Below are 19,301 nucleotides of genomic sequence, written 5' to 3'. Positions count from 1 at the left end.
ATGGACAAAATGTTCATCAACCGAGGTATACCTAGTTCTGGATTTGAAAGGGAAATCAATATATCATCTGCATATAAACACACACTGTACTCTCTGCCCATGATAGATATACCTTCTAGGCTTGAATCCTGCCTAATAGCTTGAGCCAGGGGTTCAATGAACAGATTGAATAAGGTAGGACTTGCAGGGCAGCCTTGTCTGCATCCACGTTGTAAATCAATGTAATCCGATAAACTCCCATTCACTTTAATCCTTGCCAAAGGAGAAGAATAAAGCGTGCGTATACAATTTATGAAGTCTTCACAAAAAACAAACTTGTTCATAACTTGAAAAAGAAATTCCCACCCCACAGAATCAAAAGCTTTTTCAGCATCTAAGCTGAGTATAACAGAACTTATTTTGTTTTCGTTGATATGATTTACTATATGAAGAGCCCTCCTTATGTTGTCTTGGGTTTGTCTGTTCTTTATGAAACCTGTCTGATCTTCATCAATCAAAAGAGGCATCACCTCCTCCATCCTTTTGGTTAATATAGATGCATACAGTTTGTAATCTGTATTAAGCACACTAATTGGTCTATATCCTTTACATTCCATCTTACTTTTGCTGTCTTTCGGGATAACAGATATAAAAGCTTCTCTCCAGGATGGAGGCAATGCCCCCTCCTTCAGAACATAATTAAAACAGGGCTCAAGTAAAGGGAGGAGCTGTTCTCTAAAGGTCTTATACCATTCTGGCGGAAACCCATCCGTGCCAGGCGATTTACTAGAATTAAGATTGGAAATTGCCTTGTCAATTTCCTCACTTGTTATTGGCGAAGTCAATTTATCATTATGTTGGGTACCTATACAGGGCAGGTCTAGAGAGTTTAGAAACTGCTCTATAGTGGGCCCATCAGTTTTATCAGGCTGAGTGTAAAGAGATTTGTAATATTTCTCAAATGCTTTCTGAATTCCAGTTAGGTCACTTACTATCTTATTTGAAATAGGGTCTCTAATTTTATATATTGTATGTTCTGCTTCTTTTTTTCTCCATGCTAGAGTTTTTAAAGATTTTGGACCTGCCTCATAATATTTTTGTTTCATGAATCGTATATTCTTCTCCACTTCTTCACTAAAGATTTTATCTATTTCTTGTCTGGTTAGTTTAATTTTCTCTAAGATAGAGGAAAGTTTGTTGGTACTATATGACTGTTCCAGATCCCTCAAATCTTTTTGTAAAGTGTACAACGTGATATTATTTAACCGCTTCATCAATGCGGTTTTGGCTATAATTTTTCCCCTTAAGACTGCTTTAGATGCATCCCACAGAATAGATGGACTTACCTCTCCATTGGCATTATCCTTTAAATATGTTTTTAAATCTGCCACAATTTCTGTTTTAAATAAGGCATCATTCAACATTCCAGTATTTAATCTCCACAATGTTTTCTTGGGAGTGCCATCTAGATGAAGTGTTAGGTATAAACAAGAATGGTCTGAAAGATCCATTGGACCTATTGTACAGTCCTTTAGACGGTGCATATCTCGGCTGTACATGAAGATATAATCTATTCTTGAGTGAACCGCATGTCCAAATCAGATTTATGTAGTTCCCTCCAAATATCAATTAAACCCAGATCTTGCAATATTTTATTCAATCTTTTTTCAGTAGGACTCTTTTTGCGTTTCTGATTTGTTGTATCTAGTTTAGGATTTAAAAGCATATTAAAATCCCCTGCACAGATCAAAGTACCATATGTTTCAGATGCTATCAAATTAAATATTTTCCTGAAAAATGCCATGTCACTCCCCGGGGGAGCATATACGTTAAGTAATGTAACATCGTTATGGTCGAGTTTACCTTTAACCAAAACAAATCTGCCTTCTTTATCCCTTATCTCAGATAGAAGTTCAAAACTGATGGAGTTTGAGATTAATAATGCTACCCCTCTTTTTTTACCCTTTTTATGTGATGAAAAAAAAGTGTTTCTGAATCCCAACTTTTTTAATTTTCCATGTTCATCATTGGACAGATGGGTCTCCTGCCAGAAAGCTATGTTCACCTTTTCCCTTTTAACCTTAGCTATCATTTTACTTCTTTTAATCGGGTTATTGAGCCCATTTACATTCACAGACAATACTTTATAATACTGGTGCATATATTGTAAATGTTGACATCCTATGCTGCAGCACTCCAAAACAAGACCTCAAGAAATGAAAAACAACTGAACTATAATACAGATTATCCTCACTCTGGGCTTCCAAAACAAAAGATGCCATAAAGGCTCTAAACGTGAGGGGGAACAGTCCATCTACTGGGGTCCCCCATAAGGACATCCTTTGGGAAAGGGGAGAAAAGAAGTGGTGACGCGGTGTCTATAAACCTGCATCACAGCCCTTATAATGTCACTCAGTAAACTTAAGGAAGGTGTGTGAAAATCGAGTCCAGCTGTTCACAAATACCCAGTTTTACAGTGTCTTTATGGAGATTACTCATCCTTTCGGTGGACGCCGGCTCTGACCTCCGAAATCCCCGCAACTTCTCCCGCGCGTTCGTCTGGGGGTCCACTTTACTCCTGCTTCGGTGCGTGACAACTCCCCCGGTAATATTCCAGGGTAGGAGTTTGGTGAGGGTTTCCTCAGTAATACCGCTGGCTTTGCTTGTTACCATAGAATCCAGGTAAAACCCCCGCCTCCGTAGTTCCTCCGCAGCATGTGAAGCGCTTTGAAAAGTGAGGGACCCATGTCAAAATGGACCCGCAGCTTGGACAGTGGAGACTGGAAGCGTATCCCTTCATCCTTCAGCATTCTTTTAATCGGGGCATATTCCTTTCTCTTTTTCTGCACTTCTTCTGCGTAGTCATGGTCGAAGAACACACGTTTGCCTTTTACGTAAATTGCCTTTTTCCACGCAGCCTGGAGAATTCTTTCTTTTACTGAGAACCGCAAGAAGCGAACCACAATTGAGCGCGGCGGAGCTCCGTTCGGCGGCTGAGGAGCGAGGGAGCGGTGAGCTCTCTCCGTGTTCAGCCCCGTGCAGTCGCCCAGCTCCGTTTTGATCAAACCTTCCACAAACGCGACCATGGAGGAGCCCTCAGCTTTCTCCGGGACTCCATACAGCCTGATGTTGTTTCTCCTGGATCGTCCCTCCAGATCAGTGATTTTAGCTTGCAGATCCCGCTGATTAACTAGCAACTGTGTGAGCGCCTCTTTAACGCCAATGTCCCAGGCTTTTGTATCCGCCATGCTTTCTTCCACCTCGCCCAGGCGCCTCTACGCGTTATCAATTCGGTTAGAAGTGTCCTGGATCTTTTGGTGAATTTCGGCTGAAAGGTCTTTTAATTGTTTTTTAATGTCCGCGGTGAAACTTTCGCGGAATTCAGCGAGTTCTTTCTTCAGCTCTAGTGTTGCTGCAGCCGTAACTTCACTCACCACTTGGCGAATTGAGCTTAGTGTTGCTGGTTCTTCATCAGCGGTGGCACCATCTTTTGCTCCGAAAGCAGTGTTTGGGTTTTTCTTCTCCATTTCTTGCTCAGATTTGGCTTGTGGTTTTAGCCTTCCCTTTTTGGATTTGTCCCCTTTCATCACATGCCTAGATAGGTCAAATATGTATGAAGTAGCATTCGAGTTCGGGGAATTTAGAGAGGCTGATGCAGGAGCTAACTTACTGTGCGGCCATACCCGACGCAGCGCCAACCGGAAGCCCTCACCTACCTATTTCTGATGTGTTATTTGCACAAATAACAAGAAACAAACTTGTTCTGCCATGTTGTTCCTTATGCTGTTAGCTTCAGCTCTGCCTGTGGGTGGTCACGAGTCAAGAGGGGCGAGGTAATTCACGGGTTGATGTAGATACGGTACTTTTCCTGATCGACTCATTCTTCTAAATATTTTCTTTTCCTAGCTACTGCAGACAATGAAGGTTGAGGAACAGTTCCATGTGCAGCATCATGAACAACACGAAGAGACCTACTGTATTTCACAAAGAACAAGAAAAAATGATTTTTAAATAAAAATCTGAACAAAAAGATTCAAATATTCCCTCCTATATTAATACTTAGTAGAGCCAGCTTTTTCTACAATTACAGCTGCAATTCTTTTGGGGTTTGTCTCTACCAGCTGTGCACATCTATAGACTGAGATTTTTGCACATTCTCCTTTACAAAGCGTAAACATGAATATTTTTTTCATTTAAACCATTCCACTGTAGCGCTGGCTGTATGTTTAGAGTCATTGTCTTCTCTCCTTCTCAGTCTCATCTCTTTTGCAGCCCCCACCAGGTTTTCTTTCAGGATTTCCCTGCATTTATCTCCATCTATCTTTCCATAATCTCTGACCAGCTTCCCTGTCCCTGGTAATGAAAGGCATACTCACACTGTTTTTACAGTGGGGATGGTGTGTTGAGGGTGATAAGAGGTGTTATTTTTCTGCCACACATAGTTCTTTGCATTTAGGCCAAAAAGTTAAACTTTGGCCTCATTTGACCACAGCACATTTTTTTTAATGTTTGCTGTGTTCCTGCATGGCTTATGGTAAACTGCAAAATTTCTATAAAGGACAGATTTGTGGAGAACTTTGTGTTGTCCTATAGACAGATTCTACCATCTGAGCTGTGGTTTTCTGCATCTGCTCCAGAGTGCTTCTCTGGCCAGTGCTCTCCTTGCATGATCTGTCAGTTTGGGTTAATGGCCATGTCTTGGAAGGTTTGCAGTTGTAAAATACTGTTGTATTTTTGTTTCTTGATGCTCACTTTTGTCTTCTCAACCAGACATTTATATTTATCTAAATGGTTCAGTGACTCAGTGAAGAGAACATTAGATCGTCTTGACGTCTCTGTTCAATGTACCAGTTCTTGTAGATGTAGATTGCAGAAGAAAGGAGTCTAAGAGACTGTCATTGCAGGAATGTGTTAGCTTTATTTAGATAGTTGTTCAAAGCATGACCCAGCCTTACGGCTGTCCAGCTCAGCCCTCAGCCAGACTTCTCTTTCAGCTAGCCTCCAACCTCCAACTGACTCCAACTCAGCACACACTGGCTAAATAGTGTTTAGCTTAAACTGACACAGGAAATGCTTAGACTGGTAAACTGACAATAATTTGAAAAGTATATTCTACAATACTTTTCTGTTTTTGCATGATGAAATTAAACATTGCTCCTTGAAATGCTTAAAGCTTGGGATATATTTTTATAACCTAACCCTGCTTTAACCCTCTCCACTACTTTATCTCTGACCTGTCTGGTGAGTTTTTTGGTCTTTATGATGCTGTTTGTTCACTAGTGTTCTCTAGAAAAAAAACTACTGAGACCTTCACAAAACAGGTGTATTTATATTAACATTTAAAATTTGAAAACCATGTATCATTTTATTCCACTTTACAATTATGTTCTGCTTTGTGTTAATTAATCACCTAAAATAAAAAAAAAAAACATTTTGTGGTTGTGAGGTGACAAAATGTGAAAAAGTTCATGGGGTATGACTACTTTTGCAAGCCACTGTACCTGCATTGCATAATTAGGTACTGATACTGTAAGATTAGTCCACACTCAGCACTCCAGTCCATTCCAAAAGTACCCTGCGGAACTGTGGAATTGCATTCTGAGCACCATAGGATACTTTTAGAATGGATTTGAGTGCTGTTTATAGACTAATCTTACAGTATCAGGACCTAACCACACAATTCTGTGACTGAATGTAAACATATCTTTTCTGCATTTTTCAAGCATCAAGTGTAATGAGTTCTACTAGGCTTCTACTACAAACAGAATGAATATAATTTAAGAAAGATATGTTTTAAAACAAGCATAACATAAGTATGTGTGTAACAACCTCATAGTTAAGCTTATAGGATATATAGTGTGTATGCTTCTGTGTGTTTCTGTATAGAAGAAACATAATATCTGGAAAGTAAACAGTATTAAATTATTGACTGTAATGCATTCAGTTATACCATTGAATATTGCAAAATGTCTGGTATAGATATTAACATGCAGCATCTGGAAATATGTGTAGATATTTAAAATAATGCTATTTTTATTCAGTCAACCCTGTTGGAAAGGTGCTCATATCAGCTGATTTGTCAATTTTTCTACTGTGTTATGGCAAAAAGACCCTGATAACTTTTTTTTCTTTCCTAGCAGTAAATGCTAGTTGTGGTCTTCCACTTAAGACTTTGCGGAAGACCCCCATGTATGTTTGTGGGACGTACCTGGTAATGCTGGCCTCTCCTCCTGGTGCAGCTGGTAGTTCTGCAACTCGCTCACTCTTTGGTGGATCCAGTGGCCTTTCTTCTCTTAAGAGTGAGTTTTATAAAGATTTTAAAAGATGACTTAAGGTTTTGACCTGAATTTTCTTGGTTGGTTAATTAGTTCACCTTATTGTTCTGATCCTTTTTCTTCTGCGTTCCTCCTTTCGTCCATTTTCTTCACTCTCTTGCACCCCTCTTAGTTCTTGCCTCTAGTCTGGTCTTTAATCTGGCTGATGGTCAGTTCAGCAGCCGTGCAGACCTCATTGATGCTCCTGGCAGCTCGCTTGGTCGTGGGGCTCAGGTGGCAGGACTAGGTACTCACATCTTTATATATGATCATCAGTGATCAGTTTTTGGGTTGAACTTATTTATTACATTATTATGATGTGTATTTGTGTTTGTGAATGTGATGCTATGGAAAAGGCCAACATTTATTACTTACTAAACTTAATCAATTTTATTGCCATTGGTTTTCCTCTTAATGCTTCAGGGGCCTGCTATGATGCTCTCAACAACCTGATCTGGACATGCTCTAGTGACTACATGGACCAATGGTGTAATCCTGGCAACCAAGCCTTTCATCATGTATGTCAGCAACTTGGTGTCAGCCATGTCATCAGTGAGCCCAAAGGTAAGGATTTTTTTTTTTTTTTTAACCACTGCTGTAAAGTAACATGTTTCTCCAGTATATATCCCTACTGCTTTGCAGAAATAATCTTTGACTAATTAGAAAAACAATCAAAAGATAAGTGAACTCCCAAAATAATCATTGGTTGCAGGCCTAATGCTGACTGATGGGTTAAACATGTAGATATTCTATCTGTGGATCCATTTCCAGACAGAAATAAAGGATAGTTCTAGACTAGGTTTTCCATCCATTGGTGAATCTCCTGTAAGAACTTTCTGTATTTCTGCTAGTGACCCAATTAGGTAGTAAATTAGGATGCAGATTATAATGATGTCCAGCTCCAGCCTCACACAGAGCCTCACAAGGTGAAGCCTGTAAAAGAGAAGTAAACTTTGTGTTCCTGAAATTTAGTGAAAAAAAAAAAAAACAGGTCCTGAAGGGTCAAATCACTTTACTGCTCTTCCTCATTTTATACACCTGATTTAACTCGGTTCTTATACAGCAAGGCCTTTGTTACTGAACTGTTACTGAGGAAGAAAGTGGAGTGCAGTGCTATAGTAAGATTTTGAATTGAAACTAAGGAAAAAGTTTAAAATCAGCAGTATCATTTAAAAGAAGTATTAATAAAGTAATATACTGTTACTTGAGTTTGACTATATCTCAAATGTCAAGAAAGGAGTACTTATTACTAATAAACAATTCATATTACACATTACCATTGACTGCCAGTTTCTTTTAGGATAAACTGCAATATTTTGCTGCTAGTTTTTAAATCTCTTTATGATTTTTTTCAATTCATACACTTCTGAATGCCGAATTATGTCCCCAAGTACTAACCTTCTCCATATTCTGCATTTTTTGGGTTTATTTTCCCCTTGTTTTACTATATTACTTTTACCTTTTCACTTTTTTATTTTGCTTTTATTTTTTGCTGTTTTTTTACGCCAATATATATTTTTATATCACTGTTTTACTTTGTGTTATAGCTATATGTACAGCTACATGTATAAAATGTGCTATATAAATAACACTTGATACATTATTATTATTATTATTATTATTATTATTATTATTATTATTATTATTATTATTGATGTATTAATGTATGGATATTTATTATTATTATTATTATTAATAAAATCTTAAAACGTCTTAAAGGGATAGTTCGGTATTTTTGACATGAGTTTGTATGGCATCATCATAACCAGTGTCGTGCATCCACACTGACTTACCCCCCACAGCGTCCTGTGAGCCGAGTTCTTGTCCAGTTTAGGTCAAAGCGAAAGTAGTCCGGCATGTTTGCTGGGGTCAGGAAAATAACTCCTTTTTCTTCCCAAAGCAGTACGTGTTCAAAAGAGTGATTTATTTACATCACAAAAAACTAACCCTGCAAAAGTCACGCCTCGTAAATCACTTGGGTCCTACTTTCTCTCATTTCGTATCAGTGCGCGTCATTCTGACAGCGAGCTGCGCACGCGTCAACTTGTTCTGTGTTTTGGCAGTGCTTAGCAGCTGTGTTCAGACTAGCAACGCAAACGAGCTAACTTTAGGGAGAAGTCTATTGGCTTTTATAAGCTTTGTAAACACATATATATATATATATATATATATATATATATATATATATATATATATATATAGCTAGGTGTGTGTGTGTGTGTGTTAAAATGGTATCGCAGCTCCAGCAGTGGCTCCAGTTTCATCTTCCACCACTTCTCTGTCCACCCTCTCTCTTTCTGCCCGATCTAATTCCATTTGGCGAAGTTCAACATCTGTATACTCGGGTTCATAAACATATCCCCGTGGCTCTGAGCGGTGATCAATGTTTTCCTCGTCACTCTCGTAGTCAGATATGTTCTCGAGGCGAGAAGTAAACAAAGCGACCCAAACACGTAGGCTAGCTGTCAGGTTGCAGCGCTGCGCGCATTGATATGGAACGAGAGAAAGTAGGACCCAAGTGATTTACGAGGCGTGACTTTTGCAGGGTTAGTTTTTTGTGATGTAAATAAATCACTCTTTTGAACACGTACTGCTTTGGGAAGAAAAAGGAGTTATTTTCCTGACCCCAGCAAACATGCCGGACTACTTTCGCTTTGACCTAAACTGGACAAGAACTCGGCTCACAGGACGCTGTGGGGGGTAAGTCAGTGTGGATGCACGACACTGGTTATGATGATGCCATACAGACTCATGTCAAAAATACCGAACTATCCCTTTAAATCACAGTTTTTTTGGGGTAAATTACAGAGGCTGTATTTTTATTTGTTCTCCCCAGTAACATTCGCTGTTTGTGCTTAATACTGTGGACAAAATTAATAATCAGGTAAATTGCCAAAAGGTGTGTTGCTAAATCACTTTAAAATGCAAACTAGACTTTCCCCATATAATTTTTTGTGGTCTAGGTTGTGCAGTACAATTTATGAAAATCTTGTTAATACATTCGAATATTGGGATGTTTGGTCATGACATTGCTGGTTAAAGTTAGATGTCACTCCATGCTGATTGAGGGTTTGATCTAAAATGTATCCATCATTTTCCCACTGATAATTATATAAATCTAATTTCTTTTTCACCCACAGAAGAACTGGTGAAGACGGGTGTGGTGATTAATCAGCTGCTTCACCACGTTGGGGCCATGTGTATTCACCAGTTAAACCTCCTGGCTGCTAGCAGCAGCAGCAGCTTGACTCTGGGATCTTTCGTGGGCAAGCAACCAATGGAGACCCGCCACTTTAGCGCTATCTGTGACATAATGGAGAAGGCAATGGCAAACTCTGACACTTGCATCATCCGCTGCATCCTTGTGGTCTTCCAGGTGCTTGGAGATTCTATTTAAAATTCATTGTTAAAATCAGTAGTCCCAAATGGTTTACAATCCTGTAGATGCTAAAGTTCTTGCTACATGACAACTTCAACAACTGTACTCAATCACTTGCATGATGCATTGATATTTTTCATACTTAAAAAAAATGCCCTATAAATTTAACCTAAAAATGTCACTTACAAATGAAGGAAAGTATTTGATCTCATTTTGTAAGTTTGCCTACTGACAAAGACAGTCTAAAATTTTAAGGGTGGGTTTAATTTTAACAGTGAGAGAAAAAAAAATCCAGAAAATCACATTTTATAAATTATATACATTTATTGCATTTTAAGTATTAAGTATTAAGTATTAAGTATTAAGTATTTGCAAAATAAGTATTTGATCCCCTACAAACCATTAAGAGTTCTGGCTTCTACAGACCAGTAAGACGCTCCTAATCAACTTGTTACCTGCATTAACGTCAGCTGTCACCTGTATAAAAGACTCCAGTCGAATTGCCAAGCGACAGACTTAAAATCTTAATGATTTAGAGCAAGGGCGTAGGAGCGGACTTGATATTGGGGGGGGGGACACATTTGCCAATATGAACCCAATCCCACTCTATAGTTTCCTAGAACAACATTTGTGGAAATTACTTTTAATTAAAAGTAAATTATTATTATAAGGTGATTTTACAACCTAAACATGTTACTCCACATTACAGTTACTGTTGTTAGAAAAAAATATGCATGCAATGTCTGAATTATATACATATAACAAAAATGATCAGTTATCACCTAATATTTAAAATAATATAACAGATTTGGTTATTATTATTATTATTATTATTATTATTATTATTATTATTATTATTATTATTATTATTATTATTATTATTATTATGTCATGTCAGTTCTGTTGTATATTTACATTTTCTCCTGTGCTTTTTTTTTTTTCTACTGAGAGCTCTTCTTTAGATGGTGTCCTTTTATGTAAAATAATGTAACTTTACGTTTCATAGAGATTTTTATAAACATCAGGACATGTGGTCTTACTGTGAACTACAAATGAACAGAAGTCACGTTACAGCAGTGTTTCTCAACCCTGTTCTTACATATTCTACTGCATATTAACACTGTTCTGCATATTTTAGAGCTTCCTCTGCTTTAAAGGCATTTAATAAAGTGGTGGTATGATGTGTCTAATACACTGCTGGATTTACATGATTAATTTAGGCTCCATAGGGGGCTAAAGGATTTTAACAGGTAAACTCAGTAAATTACTGTTTATTAGCTGATCAGCTGGATCAGGTGGAAAACACAGATTTAGGGCAGTGATCAGGGTTAAGAAACTGCTTTAAACTACAAACATAAAGTACTGTACTAAATTCTGGCTATCCACTACATGCAGCTTCTAGTTAACTAGTTAGCTAAATTCATTTTCGTTCATTATAGCTCACAGTAAGTCCTGTAATATTAAATTAATTGAAAATGAAACAGTGATTAACTGATCAGGTACAGGTCAAGTAGAACGTTACATATATAGTTTATTTTTTTCTTTAACCCCCAATCTAGCTAATTCCAAAGTTAAACTAACTCACTAACACAGCTGCAGTTTATTAATCACAGTGGGTTTTGATCTGTGTGCTGGTTCAGAGACGTGTATTTTTAACCAGTTATCAGAAACATATCCTCACAGTTTACGTGGTTAGCCTGCCGTTAGCTTTCTTTTAGAAAAATCTCTGTATATCCAGATCTGTTTTAAAATCAGCTGAAGCTGCTGCAGCCCGATCCCGCTGCTAAATCTCACAGCGAGGGGGCGGGGCTTCCCAACAGCAAAGTGCCTCTCCTCCGTGCGCCGCAAAACCAGCAAGCTGATTGGCTGTTTCTACTGAGAGGCGGGACTTAATTCCTGAACCGGCTTTGTGATTGGTCAGGTCTGTCTCCTCATTAATAATACAGCTGATCTGAGCGAAACGATATAATTTTTGGGGGGGACAAATCCACCTGTTTCTAATATTGGGTGGGACATGTCCCACCCATCCCCCCCCGGTTCCTACGCCAGTGATTTAGAGATGATCTGCAAAGAGGGTGGACCACAATTCCTCCTGACGTGCTTAAACGTCATCATGTGCTGCTACTTGCCAACAAGGGTTTTGCCACCAAGGATTAAGTCTTGTTTGCCAGAGAATACTTATTTCTTTATGCAAAATGCAAATAAATGTATATAATTTATGCAATGTGATTTCTTTGGATTTTATTTTTGATATTCTATCTCTTACAGTTAAAATGAACCTACCCTTAAAATGATAGACTCTTTATGTCTTTGTCTGTGGGCAAACTTACAAAATCAGCAAGGAAGCAAATAATTATTTCCTTCACTGTATACTTGTAATGCGTTGATGGCACACCAGCTACATAATATCTTTCAAAGTTTATTAAAAAGTACATAATACAAAATATTGTGATGGTGGAGAAGCTTGTTTATGACTGTTAGGTGTTACTGTATTCTGTATTCTAGCAGAAACTACATTGCAAACTAGAAACATACTGATGTCCGCAATAGTGAAAGCAACAAATACAACACACTGCTTATCTGCTTAAGACAATGTTAAACGTCTCACTCTGTGCTCAGATTTTTATGGAACAGCCTTAAATTTGTTCTTTTTTCATATCAGTCATTTGTTGTTTTCTCAGGTGGTGTTTCGGTTCTTCAACCCCCAGTCAGAGCAGAATCAACAAAGTGTAAAGCGTTCTGGATTGCTGTTGTGGCAACTGCTCATGGCTCCTGTCAATCAGATAGGGGCAGAAATCCAAAAAGAAGTCTGTCTGGCAATCAGGTCAGTCTGTCATAATTGCTACACTATGCAATGTTTCAGAAACATGCTAAAATTAGTTACTGAATTGATTGCTACAATTAAAGAAAAGAAGTATTTAGAAATATATCATACTTTAGTGTGTCATGGGCTGTATAATAAACTTTATAGCGGAGTTGTCTTAGTCCAATCTGAACAATGTGTATCTAAGCCAATCCATTTTTTTTTTTTAAGATTTATTTATACAATTTTTCCGACAATTTAGCTAGGCCAAGTGTCCCACCCATTCAGCTGCTACTCTGCTGTATATCCCCCATCACTAGTAATGCCACAACGCAAGGAGGGTGAAAACTATACCATGCCCCCTCTGATACATGTGAAGTCAGCCACCTTCTATTTTAGAACTGCTGCTGATGCAGCATTGCAGAGTAGCGCACTCGGAGGAAAGCGCAGCGACTCTGTTCTGATACATCAGCTCACAGCTCTAGGAGTGATGATGAGAGAGAGTGCCATCAACTGTACCCACCTAGAGAGAGCAAGGCTAATTGTGCTCTCTCAGGGCTTCAGTAGCTGATGGCAACCTGTATGACAGGGATTCGAACCACAACCTCCTGATCATAGTGGCAGCACCTCAGACCAGTCCAATTGTATTTTCATGCGTTAGGTCTGTTGTGTCAAGCCTACCCTAATTCAGATTTACCACAATTCCATGTGTCCATGAACTCCTATATCTGCAACCTTATCTAAGAGGAAAAACATCAATTACCAAAAGCTAAACTAAACAAGTAAGTTTTCAGTCTAGACTTAAAGATTGAGACTGTGTCTGAGTCCCGAACATATTCGGGGAGATTATTCCAGAGTTGAGGAGCTTTATAAGAGAAAGCTCTTTCTCCTGCAGAGCTCCTCTGAATTTTAGGAACTACTGAGAAACCAGCACCCTGAGATCTGAGTAATCGCGGTGGTTCATAATAGGAGATGAGGTCTTGTAAATACTCAGGAGCGAGCCTGTGTAGGGCTTTATATGTTAACAGCCTAGTTTGTGCAACTGCTGCACACGTTGCATAGGTGCATAGTATCCACAAGATGTGACCGTGGCATACTTCCTCTCAATTATAGGGTTTAGATATCTGCAGTGTAGCATTTTGGTGGCTAAGTAGTCCAGTGTTTTAATTACCATGAAGTTTTGAAACAAATAGTTTAATTGAATAAAATTTAACCAGTTAAGTCACTGAATGTGATCAGTGTCTGCAGAGCACAGATTTAGCTACTTTCGCAGGTGACCTTTTTATCACAAGCCCTCATGTCACCGACATCCTAGCACATTCCACAGACTCTTTATCAGATTGATTAGAATTTGACAACTTGGAGGCTGGATTTCCCAGCACTCTTCATCATGTTTTGGTGTGCCCTTTCCTCAGATCACTGTCAATAGGTATTCATCACTACTGACCCCACAAGCAACCCACAACTGTCTATTCTCTTGCAGTCAGCAAATGCTGTTTATTTGCCTTTAATGCACTGTTGATAGAAGTTTTTCTCTTTGTCTGTAATTGAACATTAGGGTTTGTTTAACTCTGGCCCTCATTAATCCTAAATTAATTACATCAAAGATTAGGCTTGATGCATGTTGTTGAACACTCCACCTTGTGTGCTGTTCTGTTACCGTTACACCAGTTACAGTGAAGGTGTGAGTAGAAGTGAAGCAAAAAGTAAAAAAAAATCAGTGAGTGTTTACTAAATAGGAATTGAATAGTTAACCATATTTCTTAATGATTAGGTCTAACATTGTCATGTTTTCCACTTCTCTTTGCTTTTGATTTTCAGCTCTGGATTACATGTATTGTATCAGGGCGAGTCAGAACTGAACAACTTGTTAAAACTGATTCTGACTGAAGGTAAGATCCACAGGATGTTAGGTTATACACAGTCTATTAAACATTATCAAACTAACTTCAAATAATGTCCTGTGAAATAATATTTACCCCTCCTGTTTTTTTGTTGTTGCTGTTTTCTTGCATATATGTCCCACTGATACTCTGAACACAGTTCATTGTTTGGCCAGATTCATAAATTTAATCCGTAATACTAAATGTTCTGACAAATTAGTCATTGTTCCTCTTCTAAGCTTGCCAATTTTACAAACAAAATATGTCCTAGTTATTAATCATGGTGTATCAATTAATAGATCTGAATCAGTTATGACAGATATTTGGACTGTTGAACCAGACAGTACAGAAAAATTGGTAAGATTTAACATAAATCTGATAATTTATTCCTTCTAGCTTCCAGAAAAATCTCTATTTTGTCACTGTTTAAAACAACAATTCTCATTTTCTTTATTTTAAATTTGCCATCAGGTTTGGCTGACATGTATTGTCACGTATTGTCTGTTTGCTTATACAGTTGCAAGAAAAGTATGTGAACCCTTTGGGATTACTTGGATTTCTGCATCAATTGGTCATAAAATGTGTTCTGATCTTCGTCATATAGACAAACACAGTCTGCCTAAACTAATACCACACAAAATTATATGTTTGCATAGTTTTATTAAACACAACATGTTAAAATTCACAGTGCAGGGTGGAATAAGTATTTGAACCTTTGGATCTAATAACTGGTTGATCCTCCTTTGGCAACAACAACCTCAATCAAACGTTTCCTATAGTTGCAGATCCAACCTGCACAGGAGGAATTTTGGATCATTCGTCTTCACTAAACTGTTTCAGTTCAGCTATAATATTCTTGGGATATCTGGTGTGAATCTCTCTCTTGAGCTCATGATGCCACAGCACCTCAATTGGGTTGAGGTCAGGAAGCCCAGGCCAGAAGGTGTACTTTTGTCTGTTGAAGCTATTCGTTTGTTGATTTACTTCTATGTTTTGAATCGTTTGCAAACTTCAAACGTGCAGTAATGTGTTTTTTTGGACAGCAGTTGCTTCCTCTGTGGTGTCCTCCCATGAACTCCATTCTTGTTCAGTGTTTTTCTTATTGTAGATTTGTCAACAAAAATGTGAGCATGTGCCAGAGATTTCTGTAAGTCTTCAGCTGTCACTCTAGAATTCTTCCTCACTTTATTGATCATTCTGCGCTGTGCTCTTGCAGTCATCTTTACAGGACTTTACCACGCCTAGAGAGAGTAGCAACAGTACTGAACTTTCTCCATTTGTAGACCGTCTGTCTTACCGTGGACACATGAACATCAAGACTTTTAAGACCCTTTTCAGCTTAATGCAAGTCAACAATTTTTGAACGTCTTCTGAGATCTCTTTTGTATGGGGCATGATTCACATCAAGCAATGCTCCTTTAGAACAGCAAACTCAAAACTGGTGTGTGTTTTCATAGGGAAGGTCAGGTCTCCTCACATCCTGGCTCCAATTAGCTCTTAGAAAAGTCTTTAGCCTAGGAGTTCACATACCGTGGAAATGTGGAGGCAAATGTGGAGAAACAGGGAACTAAAACAAGACAGAATAAACTAAACAGAACAAGGGAATAAACAAGTAATAAACAAGAAATAAACAAAGAGATAAACAAGGAAATAAACACGGAGCATTAAACTAGACCAAACGCGGGAAAGCCGAAACAACGGAGGTTAGTGCAAAGACCGATGAAGGAAACGCGGAAACACGGGTATAAATACACAAGGAGGGAAATGGAAATGGGAAACACCTGGAGAAACGGGTAACGAGGGGGGGGCGGAGTTACAAATGAGACACTTGAGTGGAAAACTAATGGGGAAGAAGACAGAGGAGCATGGGTCGTAGGGAACACACAGGCACAAGGAACAGGTAAACAAACAGAGAAACATGAGAACAGACAGTCCCGTAGTCCCGTAAAAACTCAGCGGAAGAGAGGGGCCAGAAAAGACAAGGGACAAGACTGGGGATTGTTTTTTTTTTTTTTTTTTTTTATGTATATTATTTTATTTTTGGACCTGTGTGTAGACTATTTCTTGTTTGTTATTTTAGAATTCGTTAGATTATACTTCTTTTAGCATTTTGAGCTAAGATTAGTTAGTTATTTTCCTATTTTATATCTGTTTTTCTGTTTTTATTAAATGCTGCGGAGCTTTAAACGCGCGGATGAGCTCGCGTTCAGTCTCGCGTTCACGTTCGGGTTCAGTCTCGCGTTCACGCTCGGGTTCAGTCTCGCGTTCACGCTCGGGTTCAGTCTCGCGTTCACGTTCGGGTTCAGTCTCGCGTTCACGCTCGGGTTCAGTCTCGCGTTCACGCTCGGGTTCAGTCTCGCGTTCACGCTCGGGTTCAGTCTCGCGTTCACGTTCGGGTTCAGTCTCGCGTTCACGTTCGGGTTCAGTCTCGCGTTCACGTTTGGGTTCAGTCTCGCGTTCACGCTCGGGTTCAGTCTCGCGTTCACGCTCGGGTTCAGTCTCGCGTTCACGCTCGGGTTCAGTCTCGCGTTCACGCTCGGGTTCAGTCTCGCGTTCACGCTCGGGTTCAGTCTCGCGTTCAGGCTCGCGTTCACGTTCGGGTTCAGTCTCGCGTTCACGCTCGGGTTCAGTCTCGCGTTCACGCTCGGGTTCAGTCTCGCGTTCAGGCTCGGGTTCAGTCTCGCGTTCAGGCTCGCGTTCAGTCTCGCGTTCACGTTCGGGTTCAGTCTCGCGTTCACGTTTGGGTTCAGTCTCGCGTTCACGCTCGGGTTCAGTCTCGCGTTCACGCTCGGGTTCAGTCTCGCGTTCACGCTCGGGTTCAGTCTCGCGTTCACGCTCGGGTTCAGTCTCGCGTTCAGGCTCGCGTTCACGTTCGGGTTCAGTCTCGCGTTCACGCTCGGGTTCAGTCTCGCGTTCACGCTCGGGTTCAGTCTCGCGTTCAGGCTCGGGTTCAGTCTCGCGTTCAGGCTCGCGTTCAGTCTCGCGTTCACGTTCAGGTTCAGGCAGACAATCTAAACTCTAGTATGCAGAACTATATTATTATTGTTATTAGTTTTCCATTCTTTTAGATAGCAGAATACTTTGATTTTTATTTCTCAGCCTGGACGAGACCCGGCCCGAGGAAAATAATGGAAAATCTCGGGTCAGTCCAGGCTCCAGGAAATAGTCATCTATTTTTTAATACTATTTCTATTTTATATAAATCTATGGCTATGCTAGTCTATGCTAATCACCATATAGCTAAGTAACAAAATATTACTGTTAATGAAAACGAATGAAATAACGAAAACTGAAAGTGAAAGTTCTCCTTAACTGAAACTAATAAAAACGGTAATTACATGAAAAAAATAAAACGAACTGAAATTACAGATTGAATACCCTCATTTTCGTGTTTGTTAATTTATTCATAAGCGCTGTATCCACTACAGCAGCTTAACAGCAGGTGGTGTTTCTGCTCGCGAAGTGGAGCCGGGGTTCTGCGGGGGTCAGATATTGGCAGCACGGTGCAGCGCCTCGCGGTCCGCGGAATTACTTATATTTACAGCGCTCGAGCTAGCTGCAAAATAAGGACAGAAAACCCTGAGAAAACTGCAGAATTCTGTATGGGATTAGAATATGAGCACGAGGGACATAAAAAAACTGTTTTGTAGAGAAACAGGAGATGAGGAATATTTGAGAAGCAGCTGTAACTTTAGCTGTGAGTAACTCACACTGAACACCCCATGCTGCAGGATAAACTGATAAATCTGATCATTTCGGTGGTTGGTTAGTTGTTAGGGATTTATTGTCACTTCAGCACAAATGTGGCTATTTGTGGTGATAATTTTGGTGAAAATTAGTGAAACCTGTAGAGTTTATTGAGTTTTTGCTGTATGCTCTCCTCAGTGAGAATCCCCAACCCATAACCAATCAGGGAGCTCCAGCTGCTTACCCCTCCTACTGCTCTTTCATTGTGAATGCGCAGAATGTCTTAAACGTCCGTTTTTCAAAGTTTGGGTTTGGAACGTCTCGTGGTTAATATACCATCACTGTTTTACAATACCGTCGCCATATTTAAATACCGTGGTATACCAAAATACCGTCATACCACCCAACCCTAGGCCAGATCCAGGAAAATATAACAATTCTGCTTCCTTTTACATTTAAATGATTATATTTTTGATCAGCCGTATGGCTTCTGGAGTAAAAGAGATCAGGGCATGTGGTGTCTGATATAATTACTGTGTTATTAGACCTGAAGGAGGAACTGAAAAAACACACCAAAACAGCCTAGGGTTCAAAGGGTTCAAACCTTTAAGCATATTTGGTGTATTTTTCCTGCAAAAGAAAGATTTAATAGACTATGGAGTGTAGGTGCAAGCCTGCTGCATTTTGGAAACAAGTTCTGCAGACTGCTCAAGTTAAAATAATAACTTACAAAAAGTTTTACAAGCTGTGAGATATGATACAGGGTTTGGATGGCGTCAGATCAGTGCAAAAAGTTCTCTTTGCACATGTGTTCTTTTACTGCACATAATATAATTAGTATTGTATAATCATGAGGAGGGTTGCTCCGCTCACAGGGATTGTTACTGTATATAGACCATGCAGGATATTCATACTTTCCTTGTTTTAATATTTTGAACCTGTTAAGGTTCTACATGGCTTAGAAATCAGGTCATCCTTTTTTTCATGTACAGTACCTTGTGTTGGTAATGGATATTTTGACCAAAGGTGCCCAAACTTTTGGATCTCATTGTATTTCCAGTCATAGGAGGTTTGGTTGCATTTACATTACATTACCATATTTTACGGACTATTTGGCACATCAGATTATAAGGTGCACTATTAATAAGTCTATTTTCATACACAAGGTGCACAGATTATGAGGCTCATTATTTTTAAAGTCAAAACAAGCGCTGGATGTCAATCTACACAGATCTCTCTCCTGAAAACTGCTTTAA

At 39.2% G+C, this 19,301-nt stretch overlaps 1 protein-coding gene across 5 annotated transcripts in view; it reads left to right on the top strand.

Annotated features, from left to right (window-relative positions):
• Positions 1-19,301, top strand: part of LOC103023131 (probable E3 ubiquitin-protein ligase HECTD4) — a 199,212-nt gene that overhangs the window by 17,395 nt on the left and 162,516 nt on the right. For 3 of the 5 annotated variants that reach the window (XM_049470709.1, XM_049470708.1, XM_049470706.1), the window contains exons 9-14: positions 6,117-6,278; positions 6,427-6,540; positions 6,717-6,857; positions 9,434-9,669; positions 12,354-12,496; positions 14,297-14,367. In XM_049470709.1, the coding sequence (XP_049326666.1) occupies positions 6,117-6,278; positions 6,427-6,540; positions 6,717-6,857; positions 9,434-9,669; positions 12,354-12,496; positions 14,297-14,367 (867 nt within the window). The remainder of the gene's footprint in view (positions 1-6,116; positions 6,279-6,426; positions 6,541-6,716; positions 6,858-9,433; positions 9,670-12,353; positions 12,497-14,296; positions 14,368-19,301) is intronic. The other 2 variants (XM_049470710.1, XM_049470707.1) reach the window with 1 other exon arrangement.

This window comes from Astyanax mexicanus, chromosome 22 (genome assembly GCF_023375975.1).
Source record: "Astyanax mexicanus isolate ESR-SI-001 chromosome 22, AstMex3_surface, whole genome shotgun sequence".
NCBI lineage: Eukaryota > Metazoa > Chordata > Actinopteri > Characiformes > Acestrorhamphidae > Astyanax > Astyanax mexicanus.
The sequence above is the reverse complement of the archived record's forward strand: the minus strand, read 5'-3'. Positions and strand labels throughout refer to the sequence as shown.